Genomic DNA, 18,578 nt, shown 5'->3' on the forward strand with positions numbered 1-18,578 from the left:
CTATGTTTGGGCCCTTGAAAAGTGTAATAGAGTGCTTCCTATAATTTGTAAGTAATATTTAAGTGATGGGGATTAATAAATCAAGATATGGTTTGGGCACTATCTCAAACATACTCAAGAAAATATTCAACTCAAAATGTCAGATATAGCATTCTGCTTGAAGAATCAAATTCAAAAAACTGAGATGTTATTACTTTAAATACATGACTTGCTGTGAAAATGCAAACCTTGAAGAACTCAGTTCAGTACAACACATTTCAATAGACCTTTACTGAACCGATTTTTTTTTTGCCAGTTCTGGGCTTGGGCTCAGGGCCTGAGCACTGTCTCTGGTTTTTCTCAAGGCTAGGGCTCTACCACTTGAGCCCACTTCTGGCTTTTTGCTATGTATGTGGTACCGAGGAATCGAACCCGGGTCTTCATGCATGCTAGGCAAGAACTCTACCACTAAGCCAAACTCCCGGCACTACTGAACCGATTTTTAAGACAAGTAAGTATTCAGTGTATATTTTTAAGGCTTATAACTCTATACCAGGCAACAGTCATGGAAAAGGTTTTCTAAGAGAAAATAAAAGATCAATTCACTCTTTTCTCTAAAACCCTTGAACAATAGGTCTTTGTGTTCCATTCAGAGGTCTGATTTTTATGGAACCCATAAAACAGTTGCTTTAACAACAGGACAGCTTTTCAGGATAAGGAAGGATCACTGTGCTACAAAGGGCTCAAACTCTGCCCCTCAAAGCTGAGGAGTGAGCTACACTTACTGTTTTCTGGCAATGTATAGTGTTCTACCTGTTTATTAATCTTAATCTTTAAGTATCTTTTGATGAGACTGAGTTTCATAGAGAAGGATCATAAACCCAATCAACAATAAAACTGAAATTCCAAATCAGTTGGCTGATTGATCACCCTCCTGTGATATTAAAGATAAAAAATTCAGTTGGCCATTGCTAGAAACTTTCCTTACATTTCCGGATCACAGTGTGGAGTTCACACACACTCTCACACACACATATGTCTGCTTGCTTGGGATGCTATGAAGTCTCTCAATCTTCTTAGGCTCCAATTGTGCTTGCATGACTTGTCCATTTCACCTTCCATCTGCATTCCTATGTAGCTTCCTGTTTCTCTCTGCATATAGTCTGATTTACTGCACCTTTAATTCCCGGCCTGACTGTGAATTATTTGATAAATCCATGTGAGCCTATATCTTCATTACTTTTTCAGGCATATTGGAGGTAATTCAGAGCTACTGAGAAGATGAGTGCCTTGAGGGTAAGAATTGTTTTGTACTCATTTACATAGCCTCTGTATCCAATTCAAATATCTGCCACAGATATGAACTTGAATATGTTCTTTCAACTAATAAATAAGTAATGACTGAAGGAATATACCACAGAACATCGTGGGGCCTGGGGCAAATTCTCTGATGCAAGCCCCATAATTTCTAAGTTAGGAATCTTCTTTGCTTCAGATTCATTATTAGTAAAAAGAGAGACATTGATAGAATCTACCTCATAGATAGTTGTGAGGATTACAGGAGAAACAGATGCCCCTAATAAATTATAGCAGTTTATAAGCAGACTATAATTATATTACATCCTCGTTTACCTTATATACCTTACAAATAGGAAATAATAGAGTTTTATTTCTTGACTTCTAATAATAATGTATAATAAGATGAAATTAATTATCAAACAATTATTTCTTTTAATGGGCCTATATTAAGCTCTATATAATTTTCTTACTTTTGTTGTAGATCTGTCTTTTGAGATCTTCCATATGAAGGCCAAAAGATTCACTTCTTGATGGTTTATGTATCCCTAGTAATTTAAAGTCTAAAGCCCTTCACATGAAGTCACGCACTGAGCCACTTGTTTTTATTCGATAAGATCTATTAAGTCTCTACAATGTACCAGGAATCCTGCCAGAAAAGCAAAGCAGATACACATAAAATAGAACACTTGCATGAAAGATATGTCCACCGTTTAAGTCTCCTGGTCATTCATAACCCTGTTTTTATCCTCATGGGTTCCAAGAAGGAACACAACTGGGCACCAATGAGGAAAGCAAGATCATCTTTGTTTTATGAACCTCTAAATAGGAGGAAGCCAGAGATTAAAAAAAATGTGTTGAAAGAGTAAAGACATGACAGCATGTGTTGTAAAACCACTTTGCCTTTATTTTCTTAGAAGTAGTCAAGTCTGATGAACTGGGAGCCATTTTGCTACAGTTCCAGCAAACTGAGAAACCAAAGTTATTTACTGTTGCGCTGCAAATTCTGGACAACTAAAAGTTAAAAAAAAGTTGGGATTTTTTTTTCAGAATTTCCTTGGTAATCAGTTACACAATCTACTCTCAACAGGCACTCCCTGTACTCTGTGAATCTTTGTATTAATCTTTGTTTCACTTTGCTTTGGATTCAATCTGTGTGTCTTCTTACAATCCATCACAGCAGCTAATCTATGGTATTAGGACATGGACCATTCTGAAGATAATTAAGCCACAGATCAGAGCTCTGATAAAAGTCTGACATTCTCTTATAAAAAAGACACAAGACGGCCAGGAGTTTGGCCTAGTGGTAGAGTGCTTGCCTAGCATGCAGTAAGACCCAGGTTTGATTCCACATACATAGAAAAAGCTGGTGTGTGTGTGTGTGTGTGTGTGTGTGTGTGTGTGTGTGTGTGTGTTTCCTTTCCACCATGTTGTCAGTTTCACTCCTTGGGCCATGAATATGTCTGCAAATATCAATTGCTACCTGTGCCAATATTCCTAGCACATTCGTATTTTGTAAAATCTGATAAATTTCTTGATTGAATAGAAATAGTTTTTGCTCCTCAGAACATTCTTCTTGTTTTTACTGACATGTTCTTCATGGAAAAGCTGGATGTTTGTTCTGAATATTTTTCCTAAAACTATGTGTAGCTGAAATGATAACCTATTTTTTCAGAAAATTTCATCCTTATGATTTTATTTCAGACAGTACCATTACAATTCGGAAAAATACTTCACTGTCACCCCCATTTTCTTACTTAATGTTTAAAATAACACATAATTGGGACTGCTAAAATGCCTTTCAAAAAGCTCTCTATGATACCTGTATCAAATAAATGCTTGGGGAGAAAGGTTAAGAGAAGAACAAAGGAATAATTGGTGGCTCTTTTTAAAGCAATGGATAAGGAAGTCTATTTTCTCTGTGTTTCAGAATTGCAACTAACAGAACTTTAAGAAAATACATGCTTTTATTTTTTTATCTATGGAAGATGTAATAACAAGTACATTCCCGTAGTGGAAGGTTGCACCTCAACAACTAGAACAACCTTGTTAATGTATCTGAAGCAAGTATCCACTTGCAATCTGGATTTTAGCCTACTCCTTTGCTGGAATTATTTGCATCTGGTTTCTCAGTCTTTTCATTTTCAATTTTATCCCTCTAGATTCCACCTTGGATGTCATCCTCCACTCTGCACTTCTGATTGCCTCAGAAAATCCATCTGGCTTTTGGCCTTTAACTACTAGATAACATTTTGCTTCCCTGATCAGGCCTATTGCAATGGCAGACAGACTCTCAGACTCTCGATGGAAATGGATAAAATGGATGGAGATTAGATAGCTAGCTACATATGCATTGCGCTACTTAAAAAACAATACCTCTTAATAGTCCTAGGATTCTATGATATCCTAAGAGGCAGAGAGAGAGTACAAATGGATCAGGAGAAGCTAAGTTTCAAATCTATTACATTTAAAGTGTAATAAATAAGAACAATTGTATAAGATTATTGAAAGACATAAATGCGACACTGTAGATAAAGAACATGAGTTAAAAATGTTTAGTCTATGGTAACTGCTTTTAGGAGTGTTAAGATTGAGATATTCACAAGTATAACAGTGTAAGTTCCAACAAAAAATCTATAATAAAGAAGAGAAATAATCCAATGAAAAACTATTCTTTTTTATTTTAGTTTGCAATTTGTGTCCAGGAACATGATCATTTTGAGAAGTATATAGAAGTAACCAGTTGTGTAACCTTGAAAAATTATTTATATTTCCTGTACTCTTATTTCTTCATCTATAAAATTATAGTAATAATATCCTGCATGATTACTATAGGATTAAATAAGTTAACATATGTAAAATGTTTAGACAACATTCTGGAATATAAGAAGTCTAAATAAGTGATAGCCACTATCTTTAAATGTGTTACCATAGTTCTCCAGAAAAATAGAGGATAGATGGATAGAGGGATAAATAAAAGGTACTTAGATAATACATATATTAGATAAATAATTTTAAGGATCTTGCAACTGCTGAATCGAGGAAATATGAAAAGCAGACTGGTAGTTTAAGAAGCCAGGAATAAATGGTGTTTAAGTCTTAAGTCAGCATTTCTTTGCTAGGAAAACTATTTATTCTTAAGATGTAACTGACTGCACGAAGCACACCTTTGTCAAATTATGTCTTTAAAATTGTCTGGTTGTAAATGTTATTGACTTTCATAGTATAAATTCAAACAGTTGCTGCTTAAATAACTGGATATTTTACCCTGAACAAGTTTACATGCAAGATTGACTATAACAGTATTGTAAAAATGCCTCATATGCTATATTTCATGTTCAAACTATTTTTTCATGTATGTTTATTGTAATTAATAGAAGGGTTACATTATATTCACCAGATAGAAGGTGCATACTAAACATACATTGATACCCTTTCTCATGTCTTGATCCCCATTGCCCTCCCCCCATTACCGCCCCTCATCTTGTTTTCCTCCCTTCCCTATCCCACTTCAAATAACCAAATGCACATATGTACAATATATCAGACAACCAGGTGAAATACTGTAACAATATTAGATAACCAAGGGACAGCAAAAGAGAAAAGAGATAACATAGTACATTAAGGACAACAATCATTCCTTAAATGCCTTTTGTTTCTATATCCTGGCCACCTAATCTTTGATAAGGGACCCCCAAAAAAATAGAATGGAAGAAAGATAGCCTTTCTTCAGCAAGTGGTGCTGACAGAACTGGTTAAGCACCTGCAGAAAACTAAAGTTGGATCCTTCTTTGTCACCCTGCACTAGAATTAACTCCAAATGGATCAAAGACCTCAAGGTAAAAGCTGACACACTGAAAACTTTTCAAGAAGGAACAGGAGATACACTAGGCCTCCTTGGCACAGGTCGAAACATTCTCAATAAGAACCAAGAAACACAACAAATCCGAGACAGTCTGGATAAGTGGGACTGCATTAAACTTCAGAGCTTCTGTATGGCAAAGGACATAGCTAATAAATTAATTAGAAAGCTTACAGAACTTACAACGAACAAAGGCCTCATATCAAAAATATATCAACAGCTCAAAAAATTGAATCACTCCAAAACTATTCTCCAAAAAAACCCCATCCCATTAAAAGATGGGCCAAAGACTTAAAGAGAGTCTTCTTTGAAGAAGAAATAAGAATGGCCTATAGACACATGAAGAAATGTTAGACATCTCTGGTCATAAAAGAAATGCAAATGAAAACAATTCTAAGATTCCACCTCACTCCAGTTAGAATGGCTAGGATCAAGAAAACAACAGATGCTGGAGGGGATGTGGCCAGGAGGGATCACTACTACACTGTTGGTGGGAGTGCAAACTGGTTCAACTACTATGGAAAGCAGTATGGCAGTTCCTCAAAAGACTAAACATAGAACTTCCCTATGACCCAGTAATTCCACTACTTGGCATTTACCCAATCGTCCAGAAGCAAGGGCATAGTAAATCCATGATGTTCATTGCAGCACTATTTACCATAGCAAAGATATGGAACCAACCCAGGTGTCCCTCAGTTGATGAGTGGATCAACAAGATGTGGTATTTGTACACAATGGAATTCTATGCTGCTGTCAGAAAGAATTACATCGCCCCATTTGTAAGGAAATGGAAAGACTTAGAAAAAATCGTATTAAGTGAAGTAAGTCAATCTCAAAGGAACATGGGCTCAATGGTTTCCATTATGTGTCATAATCAGTAGAAACTTTGGACTCTCCTAGCAGAGATTTACAATAGAACAAAATCTAGAGACATTGGGCCAAATAGTATGACACTAAATGTAAGGACCTCCAGAATAAGGAAACAAAAGCCATATAATGAGTGACTGCTGTCCTTAATGTACAAGGTTATCTCTCATCTCTTTTGCCATCCCTTGGTTATCTCATATTGTTACAATATTTCACCTTGTTATCTGATATATTTTTATATGCTTAATTGGTTATTTGAAATTGGATAGGGAAGGGGGGAAAATCAAGATGAGCAGGGTGAGGGTGGGAGGGAAATGGGGACCATGTCATGAGAAAGGGTATCAATGTTTGTGAAGTTATGCACCTTCTATCTGGTGAATGTAATGTAACCCTTCTATTAATCACAATAAAAATATAAAAATAGGTTTCCTTCAAAGAAAAAAAAGAGATGGATTAATACTCAAGATACAAGATGGATGGTAATTTTTAACAGTAAATGAGAACTATTAGCTGAAAGTGACTGAATTAGAAAAAGAAAACTTAGATTATAAAGGCAAGGTAGAAACCTGTCGTCAAATCTAAAAGATTCTAGAAAAGCTTGAATTAGATCTGTGTCGTTGTGAATGGAAGAAACTAAAGCCTGGAAACAATCCAAAGTTATTTTTATCAATGGTATCTTACAGTTAAATGATTTTGTTTCACCCCAATCATATTTTTGAGGTCTTGTGTTTCTAGTAAGATATGAATATAATTCAACTTCTATAGTACTCACCACTTTTAGAAGATTTCATTCGAGGTCTACGGTACTCCAAAGAAGTCTTATTGTAAATTACTCATATGTAAATTCTGAAATAACTTCAGCTTCTAGCAAAGTGAACACAAGCTCATGTTTCCGTCTGTTGACTTTCCTTCTGCTAGGATTCTCCTTCACCTCCAACCATCCATCCCCTCCACTCAGTCCTGGTGTTTGAAGTCAAGGCCTGGGTGCTATCCTTGACCACTTTTTTTGCTCTAAGCTAGGGCTCTACCATATTGAGCCATGGCACCACTTCTGGTTTTCTGGAAGTGGTAATAAGAATCACTAACTGGAGATAAGAATGTCATGGACTTTTGTGCCCAGGCTGGCTTTGAACAGTGGTCCTCCTGTTTCAGCCTCCTGAGTTTACAGGCATGAGCCAAGGGCACCTAGGTCGATTTTCCTGTTCTTTCAAGTTAGTTTCAAAACATTTTTAGTCGTTGTAGTTTATTTCTTTGTAAGTCAAGTTACTATATACTGGGAAGATACACCATAAAGAAAAGTCTACCATTTATTATAATACATATTTTTCCAGTAGCTTTTGAATATTTCCCGATCTGATACCTATGTCACACCAGTCTGTGATCTATCATTTATAATGTTGCCAGCTAAATCCTCCTCAGCAAAGCTGGTAATACCGTATCCTTGTACAAATCTATGGTTCATAATTGCCTAAAGAAGAGACTAAACTCTTGTTATCTTTATATCCTTTTATAGTTATTATTATAGTGCTCCACAATTAAAGCTCTGAGACAGCTAAAATTATCTACCAGCCTTAATTATTCTCAGCTTCTTCATCTTCTAAACCTAACTCTTCCCTAGTATTCATAAAGCCTTGCTCACAGTCTTCTGTGAAAGGTCATGGAATGTCAAGCCCATATTCATTAGTGCCAACTACATCACAATTAACTATGTGAACTTGATCAAATCCATTAGCTTCTCCAAGGCTAACTTTCAACTTCAGTAAATTACGAATGATTTATCTACTACTCCAAATCCTAGTCAAAACAAAATAAGTAATCAATCAACAAAGTATCTCCCTAGCTGGATTGAAATAAAAGAAATTAGATCCTATCCAAAACATAATCTAGGCTTTCTTTATAAGTAACATGTTCTATTCTGAGTCCCTTCTTACATAATTTTCTCCACTATTCAACCTAGTAAGTATTGCCAAAAGCCTAGTTCTAAAGTTACTCAGAACAGTGTAACCATCTCTTTTATTTTATTTAAAATAATCTTTTCTTCCCTATACTATAATGGGAACATCAGTGGTTTCAAGTCAGATTCCTGACTCCATCAAATTCTAACAATAGGACCTTGGACAGATTACCATCCAAAGTTTTCTTTGCATAGTGGGAACAACTCTGCCTGCTTTACTAGTCCTTGTGAGGATCAAGAAAAATAACTAACAGTTTCCTCTATAAAGGGGTCTATAAAGATGCGTAACATCTTAGAAAATATATAGGATTCAAGATGAGCCTTTATTTTTGTAACATAACAAAAAAGAAATTCAAGTCCAAGTAAAGAAAATGGATACTATCCAAGAACTAGAAGATTAAAAATAAAAATAAGAAGGAATCACATACATGAGATAGGTCATATGTAGACAGAATTGACTCTCTGAAATAAGAAACTATTCCTGAGGTCCACTTTTGCATAGCAACTAATGGGTACAAATGAGGTGAGAACTTAAATAAGCCACATAAATTAAAATATACATAGCAGATGTTCAATGAGTGATGAGAAGGAGTGAGGCAAAAAAAGAAAAGGAAGGGGGAAAGAGAAGAAGAGCAAAGGAAAGACAATCTCATCCTGTCTTGTAAGAACTAACCTCATCCTGATTCCCTAATACAGTGCTGGTGGGAGGGCAAATTAAACTAGCACTATGGAACTCACCATAAAAGCAACTTTAAAAATTAAAAAAAGAACTACCATATGGACCTGATAATCTCTAAAAACTCAAGTCAGCTTGCTTCAGAGACACCTGCAATGTTTCTTCACTGTTCATAATAGCCATTATAGAATTAGCTTAGATGCACATCAGTAGGTGAACAGATAAAGAAAAATATATTTATTTACAGTGGAGTCTGATTAAGCGCTAAAGGTAAGAAAAATTGTATTCATTGCAGGAAAATGGATGGAACTTAGGTTTATCATGTTAAAGAAGATAAATAAATCTCACAGTGACAAGTGTCATATTTTTATTCTGATGTGTAACTTCGTTGGGGGATAATATGAAAGATAAAGGGAGATGTCTAGGGATAAGGAAAGGCAATTGTGGAAAAGAAGTAGGAAACACTATAAAAGGGGTATATGGAAAATCAGAATGAAACTCCTTCCTTATATGATTAGTAAATACTAATAAAATATCAAAAGCTTAAGCTTATGTTTGAGAACATTCACTTTTCTTTCATGTATCCTTTTCTCTAATTACACCTCTTTTTCTTACCTCTCCCAACTCCCAATTACCAGCATTTAGTCTCCTTTACAATTATCTAGGTACCTCAAATATTGTAGCTCATCTGCACATAAGTAATTATGCCTTTTCTACCCACTGCCTTAAACAGACTAAAAATACAAAGTAAAAGCATTCATCTTATTTAAATATCAATCTGAAGCTCAGACAAGCTTTGCAAGGCTACTGACATAATACGTTGCTCTACAGAAGTATGTATGTGTCTACAGCCATACCACCCTGAATGCGCCCAATCTCGTCAGAAGTAAGTATGTTTAATAAGGACTACCTCACCTCCCTTTCTCATGAAAAAGAATTTCAAGAATCAGCAATTTGCAGTGAGAAGAGAATTGTGTAGAAAGGACTGAGGTTTTCTTATATTCACATTAGGCTTTTGCTTGACAGAAGTTTCCTGCTCACTATTTGATGTGAACTCATAAGCCAAAATGATGGACTTGAGGGGAAAATTTCATTTTTATTGTATATTGTAATTCAATGCAGTTTCAAATCCAAATAGTTTTTATATAGTATTCATATACATACTGATAATTTACTATTTGTTATTATGATTATTTGTAGTTACATATGTACTTTGTATTTATATAGTTATATTCATGTATATAATATTTATGCAGGGTTTCGTAGGAGCAAGAATTAAACTAAGCACTTTGGATGCCTCATATCATATTTCATTCATTTTTATGGCAACCATATGAGGTAGATATTTTAACATTTGACAACGAGTTCAAAGGGATTAAATAATTTATCCACAACTAGAAAACAGGAAAAGCAAAATTCAAACACAAGATTCTCAGATTATTTGGTTGTTCTGCTCTGCCAACCTGCCTCGTTATAGGCCCAGTGCTCTTACTGTAATGCTGTAATTTCTCAAGAACATAAAAATACTTTTTGTTACTAAGTTAGAAATGTAGGTTTCAGATCAGCAGCTCAAGTTCTCTGAAGAAATAGACGTATGTACATTGCAAAAGCAGAAGTTAGAAGGGAGTGAATTCTCCTACTTTCATATAAAAACAAAAGAAAAAACAATGAAACATAGCTGGGAGCTAAAAAGATAAAGTAGTGTTACTAGGTAGAAGAGAGGTGATAAGATATAGCACAGAAATGAATCACTTGTTGCTTACACTTAGCATCTAAGAAACAATAAAAATCAAGCTGCAGGGGCCGGGAGTTTGGCCTAGAGGTAGAGTGCTTGCCTAGCATGCACAAAGACCCAGGTTCCATTCCTCGGTATCACATAAATAGAAAAAAGCCGAAGTGGTGCTGAGGCTCAAGTGGTAGAGCTCTAGCCTTGAGAAAGTCCAAGAACAGTGCTCAGGCCCTGAGCTGAAGCCCAGGACTGGCACAAAAAAAAAATCAAGCTGCATTAAATGCTTATTTGTAGAGATTTTAAAACAGCACATTTCTTGTATTCCCAAAATAAAACCTGAGTGAATAAATTGCATCTTATTTCAGAAAATCACCAGCATCAACACAACACAGAATTGCTCTATTATGCCTGACTCTCCTACTGCCACCTTTTGATATCAGAAACATATTACAGGTTAAAATCCTATATTCAATAAGGAAGATCTCTACATTTTCCAACAAACTTATGGAAATCAGATTTCAAGCTGAGCAACTAGAATTTCATCATACACATGCTGAGATATTGAGTAGGGAAAGAAGTAAAACTCTCCAGATGACAGGATCCTGTATTTAAAGAACCCCATAGCTTCTTCCCCCAAGTTACTTGAGCTAATTCAAAATTTGGACAAAGTAGAAGGATATAAAATTAACCCACAAGAATACCTTTTCTGTATACAAAAAAAAATGAGAATAGTGAGGCTGAAATCAGAGAAGCAACTCCTTTTGTAATAGCCTCAACACAAAAATAAATAAATAAATAAAATACCTAAGAATTAACTTAACCAAAGATGTGAAGGACCTCTATGTTAAAAACTTTAAAAACCTGATAAAGGAAATTAAAACAGATTTAAGGAAGTAGATAAACCTCCCATGCTCCTGGATGGAGAGGATTAACATTACAAAAATGGCCAATACTCCCCACATCTATCTACAAATTCAATGCAATACCCATCAAAATCCCAAGAAGATTCTTCAACGAAATAAAAGAAGCAATCCAAAATTTCATATGCAATAAGAGAGAAGAGCTGGAATTACAAAAGCAATCCTTAGCAGGAGGAGCAGTACTTCAAATTCTGCTACAAAGCCATAGTTACAAAACCAGCCTGGTACTGACACATGGAACAGAATTGAAGACCCAGAAATGAATCCTCAGATCTATGGCCACCTGATCTTTGATACGGGAATGGAAAACACTGGATGAAAGAAAGTCTCTTCAACAAATAGTGCTGGCTATAGATATGTAGAAAACAGGAGTCAGATTCGGATATATCACCATGCACCTCAATCAACTCCAAATGGATCAAAGACTTCATTGTAAGGAAAGATATCCTGAAAATGTTACAGGAAGGGATATGGGGAAACACTAACACTCCTTGGCACAGGTTAGAAACACAAGAAATTATATCTATCTATCTATCTATCTATCTATCTATCTATCTATATATATATATGTATATACATTAAACTGAGGAGTTTCTACACGGCCAAGGACATAGCTAGCAGGATAAAGAGAAAGCTCACAGATCTTTACTATCTATAATTCAGACTAGTGTTTCATATCTAATATATACTTAGAGCTCAAAAAATTAAAAGCCCCAAATTTTCAAACAACAACCCTATTAATAAGTGGGCTAAAAAGAAGAATATGAATAGTAGACCATGAAGAAACATTTAACATAAAAGAAATGCAAATGAAAACAACATTGAGACTCTACCTCATTCCAGTTAGAATGGCTATCATCAAGAAAATAGCAGCAGGTTTTTTCTAAGTCTTTCCATTTCCTTACAAATGGGATGATGTCATTCTTTCTGACAGCAGCATAGTATTCCATTGTGTGTAAATACCACATCTTGTTGATCCACTCATCAACTGAGGGACATCTGGGTTGGTTCCATATCTTTGCTATGGTAAATAGTGCTAGTGGATTTAGTATGTCCTTGTTTCTGGACGATTTGGTAAATGTCAAGTAGTGGAATTGCTGGGTCATAGGGGAGACTTGGAAGAAATCATATTAAGTGAAGTAAGCCAGACTCAAAGTAACATAGGCTCAATAGTGTCTCCCATTTGTCATAATCAGTAAGAATCTTGGGCTCTCCTAGCAGAGATTCACAATAGAACAAAACCTAGATACATAAGGCCATATAGTACGACGCTAAATGTAAGGACTTCCAGGATATAGAAACAAAAGCCATATAATGAGTGATTGTTGTCCTTGATGTACTATGTTATCTCTCATCATCTCTTTTACTGTCCCTTGGTTATCTCACATTGTTACAATATTTCACCTTGTTATCTGATACATTTTATATATGCTTAATTGGTTGTTTGGAATAGGAGAGAGAAGGGGAGAAATCAAGTTGTGAGGGGGAGGGGAGAGGGAAATGGGAAACAGGACATGAGAAAGGGTATCAGTATTTGTGAAGTAATGTACCTTCTATCTGATGAATATAATGTAACCCTTCTATTAATTACAATAAAAAATATATGAAAAAAAAGGAAATAGCAGATGCTAGTGGGGATATGGAGACTCTTCTGTTGGTGGGAATGCAAACTTGTTCAAGCACTCTGGAAAGTAGTATGAAGGTGGCTCAGAAGACTAAACATAAAGCCAAAGAAATATCTAAGTTAAATGACCTAAGTATCCTCATAAGAGACCATTGTCCCAGAAGACATTAAAGCAGCAAATGGTCATTTTTCTGTCTGTAATTCTAGCCACTGTAAGGATACTGTAAGAGAATCATAGTTTGAAGCCAGACCAGTCAGAAGCACAGAACTTTATCTAAAACAAACTACTGTAAAAATGACTTGGAGAATAGTTCAAGTATTAAGAATGTTTGCCCAGCAAACATGAATCTTTGAGTTCAAATTCTAGCACTGAAGCCAAGGTTTTAGATCCCAAGATTAAATCCAGTAGTCTCAATTAGGTCTGGCCACCCCCCCCACCCCTGACATGGCAAATGAAGAGATTTATCACATGGTGGCCATGGGAAGACAGCACTTCAGTACATCTTCAGTCTTCTTCAGAAATGTAGACATTGGGTTCAGGTTAAATAGCAAGAATTGGGAGCAGAGTTGACAAAGGAAATATAACTAAAACAGTTCCTAGTCAGTATGGCTTGCCTGACCATTAATTTGGTCCTTGTCTGAGTAAGATTTCCAAATAATTGTTACCACTCTACTCTTTAAGTGGGAACAAAGTTTGCCTGATGGGTGGTCTCTTGTGTTTCCAGCTATTTCTATGAAGTTGATAAGAAGGTATTGTCCATCTGAGGTACATTTTGCCTTTCACACAAGATATTTGCCACTGAATTTTCTCTCAAGATAAATTGAAAAAGGACTACAATAGGAAATAGCTCAGAGCAAAGGGCACAGATACAAAGTTGGATGACTTTTAGTTAGATCACAGGGCCTGGCAAAAATATCTTTTAAGTTGAGTCTTACAGTGGCACCAAATATATATATATATGTATATATATGTATATATATATACATATATATGTGTGTGTGTGTGTGTGTGTGTGTGTGTGTAAATTTTTGTGATTGGAATGGTAAGGAAATGGTGAGATGTGCCTTATACCTGAAACCTAGGTGAAGATAAATGATCTGAGCTTCAAAAAAAAAAATCACAAAAGTTATAATTCCCTTGGGGCTGGGATCATAGACTAATAGTAGAGTTCCCGCCTAGCATACACGAAGCTGTAGTTTCGATTCCCACTGTAGATCAAGTGACAGAGCAAAACTGTCCAAGGACAGTGCCCAGGCCCTGAGTTCAAGCCCTAGGACTGACAAAAAAAGAAATTATAATTCCCAAAGTTAATTAAGAGATGCTCCCATAGGAATCAACTCATAGTTGATGCTAGGACAGGTTCCTAGAGTTCTCTCCTCATTCCCCCAGTGTTATATAATCCAACACTACTTTTGAGTCTTATACTGCTAGGCATTGTCCTCAGCTCAGAGATGTACATTCCAGAACATCTCCGCTCTGGGATACAATTACCCAATACAGGCAGAGATAATGATTTCCTTTGAGATGGAAGAGTAATGAAGGGACAATAGGGAAGTGAGTAGATATATAGCAGAAGTGCTTTGAGAAAACTCAACTGAGGAAAATCATATTTGGTGTCGCTAGGGAGATTCAAATCTTACTATTAAACACATGATGGTTTTATAGAAAAAAAAAGTTGAAAACTGCAAAGTACTACTATAGTTCTTTAAGATTAACTTGTAGCAGAGACTATACTAGGAAGTGAAGGTACACTTGTACATCTCCTTGTGGAGACAGATGCCTCTTTTACAGTAAATACCATTGATATTTAACAGCCAAAAATCCTTGGGGGCCTTTTATCTATTTGCTCTGAAATTTTCATTGTTATTCTACCATTTATTGTCTTGGTGACTTTTACCACATACTAGCAAACTGAAATTCTCAAAGACTAATTCCCTTCAATAGTTTATGTATTACTAGAGACTTTTAAAGGAGGTCTTAAGAAAATCTACTTAAAAGAAAAGTATACTAGTATCTACATAACTCTAGAAACATTCCCATTGTATTTCCATTGCCTCAGTTATTTTTGTAAAGGTGTTGTACAGAAGGGTTACAGTTGGAGTAGATGAGTACAATTTTTCAACATTGTTACCGCCTCCCTCCTTTTCTCCCCCTTCCCTCTTTCCTGACCCCCCTCTAACCCACATTGTAAATTTCATTTTCAACATAGTGCTTTGTGAGTATCATTGTTATATTGGTTCACCCTTGGTCCTTTGTCTCACTATTTCTGTGATTCTTCTTCCCATCTCCAAATCAGATAAACTTATATAAAGGCCAAGGTTACCAGAGACCAAAAACATTGACAACAGAGTATATACCAAAGGGGGAAAAATAAAAGAAAAAATATTCGGCTAATTTGTAGTGTAAGACTTTGGACTCAATAGTCTCATTCATAAAATCAGCTCTAATCAGAAAAAATGACTTATATTAGATATTAATTAATATCTATTACAGTAATATTCATAGCAGAAATACTGTAGGGTAAACTACTTCATATTTTCAATATGAATCCAATACACACCTTTACTTGCTTCCCTTTTAGTACTTGTAAATTCAGCAATAGTCTCCAAACTTGTGATCTCAAAGTCTAACTTTAAAAACTGAACAGACAACTAATAGCTTTATATATTCTTAATATATATGTATATTACCAATTACACACTATGCATTAAAAATTACCCAATATGAAATACCTAAAGAATTTAAATGTTGCTAACTCAAAGCTTAAAATAAATGAAATCGGGAGTTCTATTTTCTTAGACATTAATGTATCAATAGATAATTTAATCATGTTTTCTGGTAAATGTCCATACTGTAAAAACACAGCTTTAAATCCTATTCCACTATCTTACTATTCATCTTGATTGTTTGAGAAACCATGTTTTGAAATTCTAGAATGCTTAAACATTAGTGTCAAACTATGACACTAATCATAACAGAAAAAACTTGCATAAAGAATTATGGCCCTCTCATATTTTTCTCTTAGCAAAACTGCACATGAGTATTGTTATGTTATTCCCTGATAACCATGATAAATAACCATTACTACAATTATCACCACTCTTCTTTACTAGCATGGCTATTCATATTATTCAGCTCTTTGGAAAGTTTCAATAACATACCTCTAGAGATTTTTGAACGCTATCATGACATGGAGTAAGAATAGACGTCTTCTCCCACTTCTGTACAACTTGATTGGCTTCTTCTATCTTTTGCTCACAACTTTTTTGAGAATTTAGTAATGTCACCTCATAAAACTCTTGAATATCTGTAAGGAAAATGTAAGGGAGTAATTAAAATGTCATGCAGGGCCTAATAGCTCATGCATATATATAAACATATATATAAACATAATATGCACATGGAAAACTTTGCTAAATAAAAGTGATGAGAATACTATGTATTCTAGAGTAAACCAATAATACAGTAAATCCAGAAAATTGATTCGTAGAAGTTTTATTTAGAATTTCTCAAACTGGAAGTAATTTAAATGTTCAATAGAAAAGCTGTAGTAAATCCATATATGGAAAACTATTCAGTGATAAGGAACCAAGTAAAACATATATACTTTGGGAATGGGCACTGTCCCTGAGTTCTTTAGCTCAAGGCTACTGCTCTAATATGTTGAGCCATAGCACAACTTCTGCTTTTCTGATGGCTAATTGAGCCTAATAGTCTCATGGACTTCGTGCTTGGGCTGGCTTTGAACCATGATCCTCAGATCACATCCTCCAGAATAATTAGGATTGAAGATGTGAGCCACTGGTGCCCAGCTGATAAGTCAAAGAACTATTCTAAAATATCACATACCACAGGATTCCATTTATATCAATTTGCAAAAAGCTAAGAAAGTAAAACAGTAATTTCCAAAATTTTGGGGAAAGGGCTGGGGAATCAGATAGGTAAACCATAAATGACAAATATCCCTTAATGATACAGCAATGGTAAACATGTGGCCTAAAGCATTTGTCAAAAAGTTGAGAAAATGTCCCAATCTGAAAAGCCCAAGGATAAAGGACAAATAAATGTAAACTTCAGTCTTAAGTGGGATGTTGTAACAGGAAAAAATACCTAACATAAAAATTGAGGAGGGAAAGATTGAGAGCAAATGAGAGAGGGGTAACACTGCTTGGAAATAAATGTCCTCATTACCTTACTTGTGTAATTGTAACCCTCTGTACATCAAGTTTACAACAAAATAGAGAAAAATATTAAAATATGAACTTTAGTCATAATGACATTATGTTGATATATTAGTTGTGAAGTTGTAATATAAGATTTCTATAACAAAGGAGACAGCCTGAGATTATGGAAAACTTTGGTACTATCTTCATAACTTTCTGTAAATATAAAACTACTCAAAAATAAAAAGGGGCCAGATGCCGCTGGCGCATACCTATAATCTTAGCCACTCAGGATGAGATCTAAGAATAATGATTCATAGCCAACCCAAGTAAGCAAGTCCATGAGACTCTTGTCTCCAATTAAGCCACAAAAAGCCAGAAATGAAAGTGTGGCTCAAGTAGTAGAGAACCAGCCTTGAACAATATAAAAGCTAAAGTACAGCACCCAGACCCTGGGTTCAAGCCCCAGTACCAGCACAAATAAATAATCTTTAATACACAGGATTACGCATGCGAATACATGTGTGCACACACATTCACAGAAATTCAAGTACATACAATGTGAACCAAGACCAGGACAAGTTACAGTAACCCTACTAAACAGTAGAGACATGGGATGAGGGTTAGGAGTATAGAAAAGCAAATGAAACATTGCTGTCTAGATGTTAAAAGATCAATTTTGTAACAAAGATAACAGCTAGTAGTTAATTCAGTGGACAGGACAGACAAGGAAAGACATAAAGGAGTTTAATGCAAACTACATGCTAAATACAAATCATATACGTAGATGCAAATTAACTAATGATCTAGTTCTAGATTTGAATTGCCATTTCAAAACTACTTATTTTCTGTTAGACTGTTTATATGAGTACATAAATTGCCCTCATCCTTTGTATATATTACACATTTATTTCTGTAGAAAGTTAAATTTTTAAATATTCAAGAATGAAGATTGACTTAGTAAAGTTAAACTCTAGCTGGATGTTATGGTTCATGCCTGCAATCCTATTCAGAAGGCTGAGATCTGAGGATCGCAGTTCAAAGCCAGCCTCAGCACTAATGACCATGAGACTCTTCCAATTAACCATTAGAAAACAAAGCTAAACAACAACAACAACAAAAACCTACCTTGTTGCAAAAGGGAAAGAACCTAGGTATCAAACCTCTTAAGTCCTGAAAAGGTCAAACCCTCATAATCTTCTGTTTCCAGGGAACAAAGTTTAAAAACTAGCCATGCCTGCAATCCTAGCTACTCAGGAGGCTGAGATCTGAAGATTAAGATTCAAAGCCAACCCAGGAACAAAAGGACCTGAGACTCTTATCTCCAATTAATCTCTAGAAAATGGGAAGTGTGCCCAGGCCTAGAGTTCAAGTTCCATGACCAAAAAAAGAATATTAAAATCTTCAAACTTCATAACTTAATTCAGCCATTTGCAATAAAGCACTCTATGGATCATGTGTGGAAATTGGATTATGTTTGGAAAAAAAGGGGGAAAGCTCTGTCAAT

At 35.3% G+C, this 18,578-nt stretch overlaps 1 protein-coding gene across 11 annotated transcripts in view; it reads right to left on the reverse strand.

The window, feature by feature from the left end:
• Positions 1-18,578, reverse strand: part of Dlg2 (discs large MAGUK scaffold protein 2) — a 1,918,473-nt gene that overhangs the window by 1,682,385 nt on the left and 217,510 nt on the right. For all 11 annotated transcript variants that reach the window (XM_090348516.1, XM_090348525.1, XM_090348524.1 and 8 more), the window contains one exon: positions 16,070-16,215. In XM_090348516.1, coding sequence (XP_090204642.1) covers positions 16,070-16,215 — 146 coding nt within the window. The remainder of the gene's footprint in view (positions 1-16,069; positions 16,216-18,578) is intronic.

Source organism: Megascapheus bottae, chromosome 16, assembly GCF_031878675.1.
Source record: "Megascapheus bottae isolate mThoBot1 chromosome 16, mThoBot2.hap1, whole genome shotgun sequence".
Taxonomy (NCBI): Eukaryota; Metazoa; Chordata; class Mammalia; order Rodentia; family Geomyidae; genus Megascapheus; species Megascapheus bottae.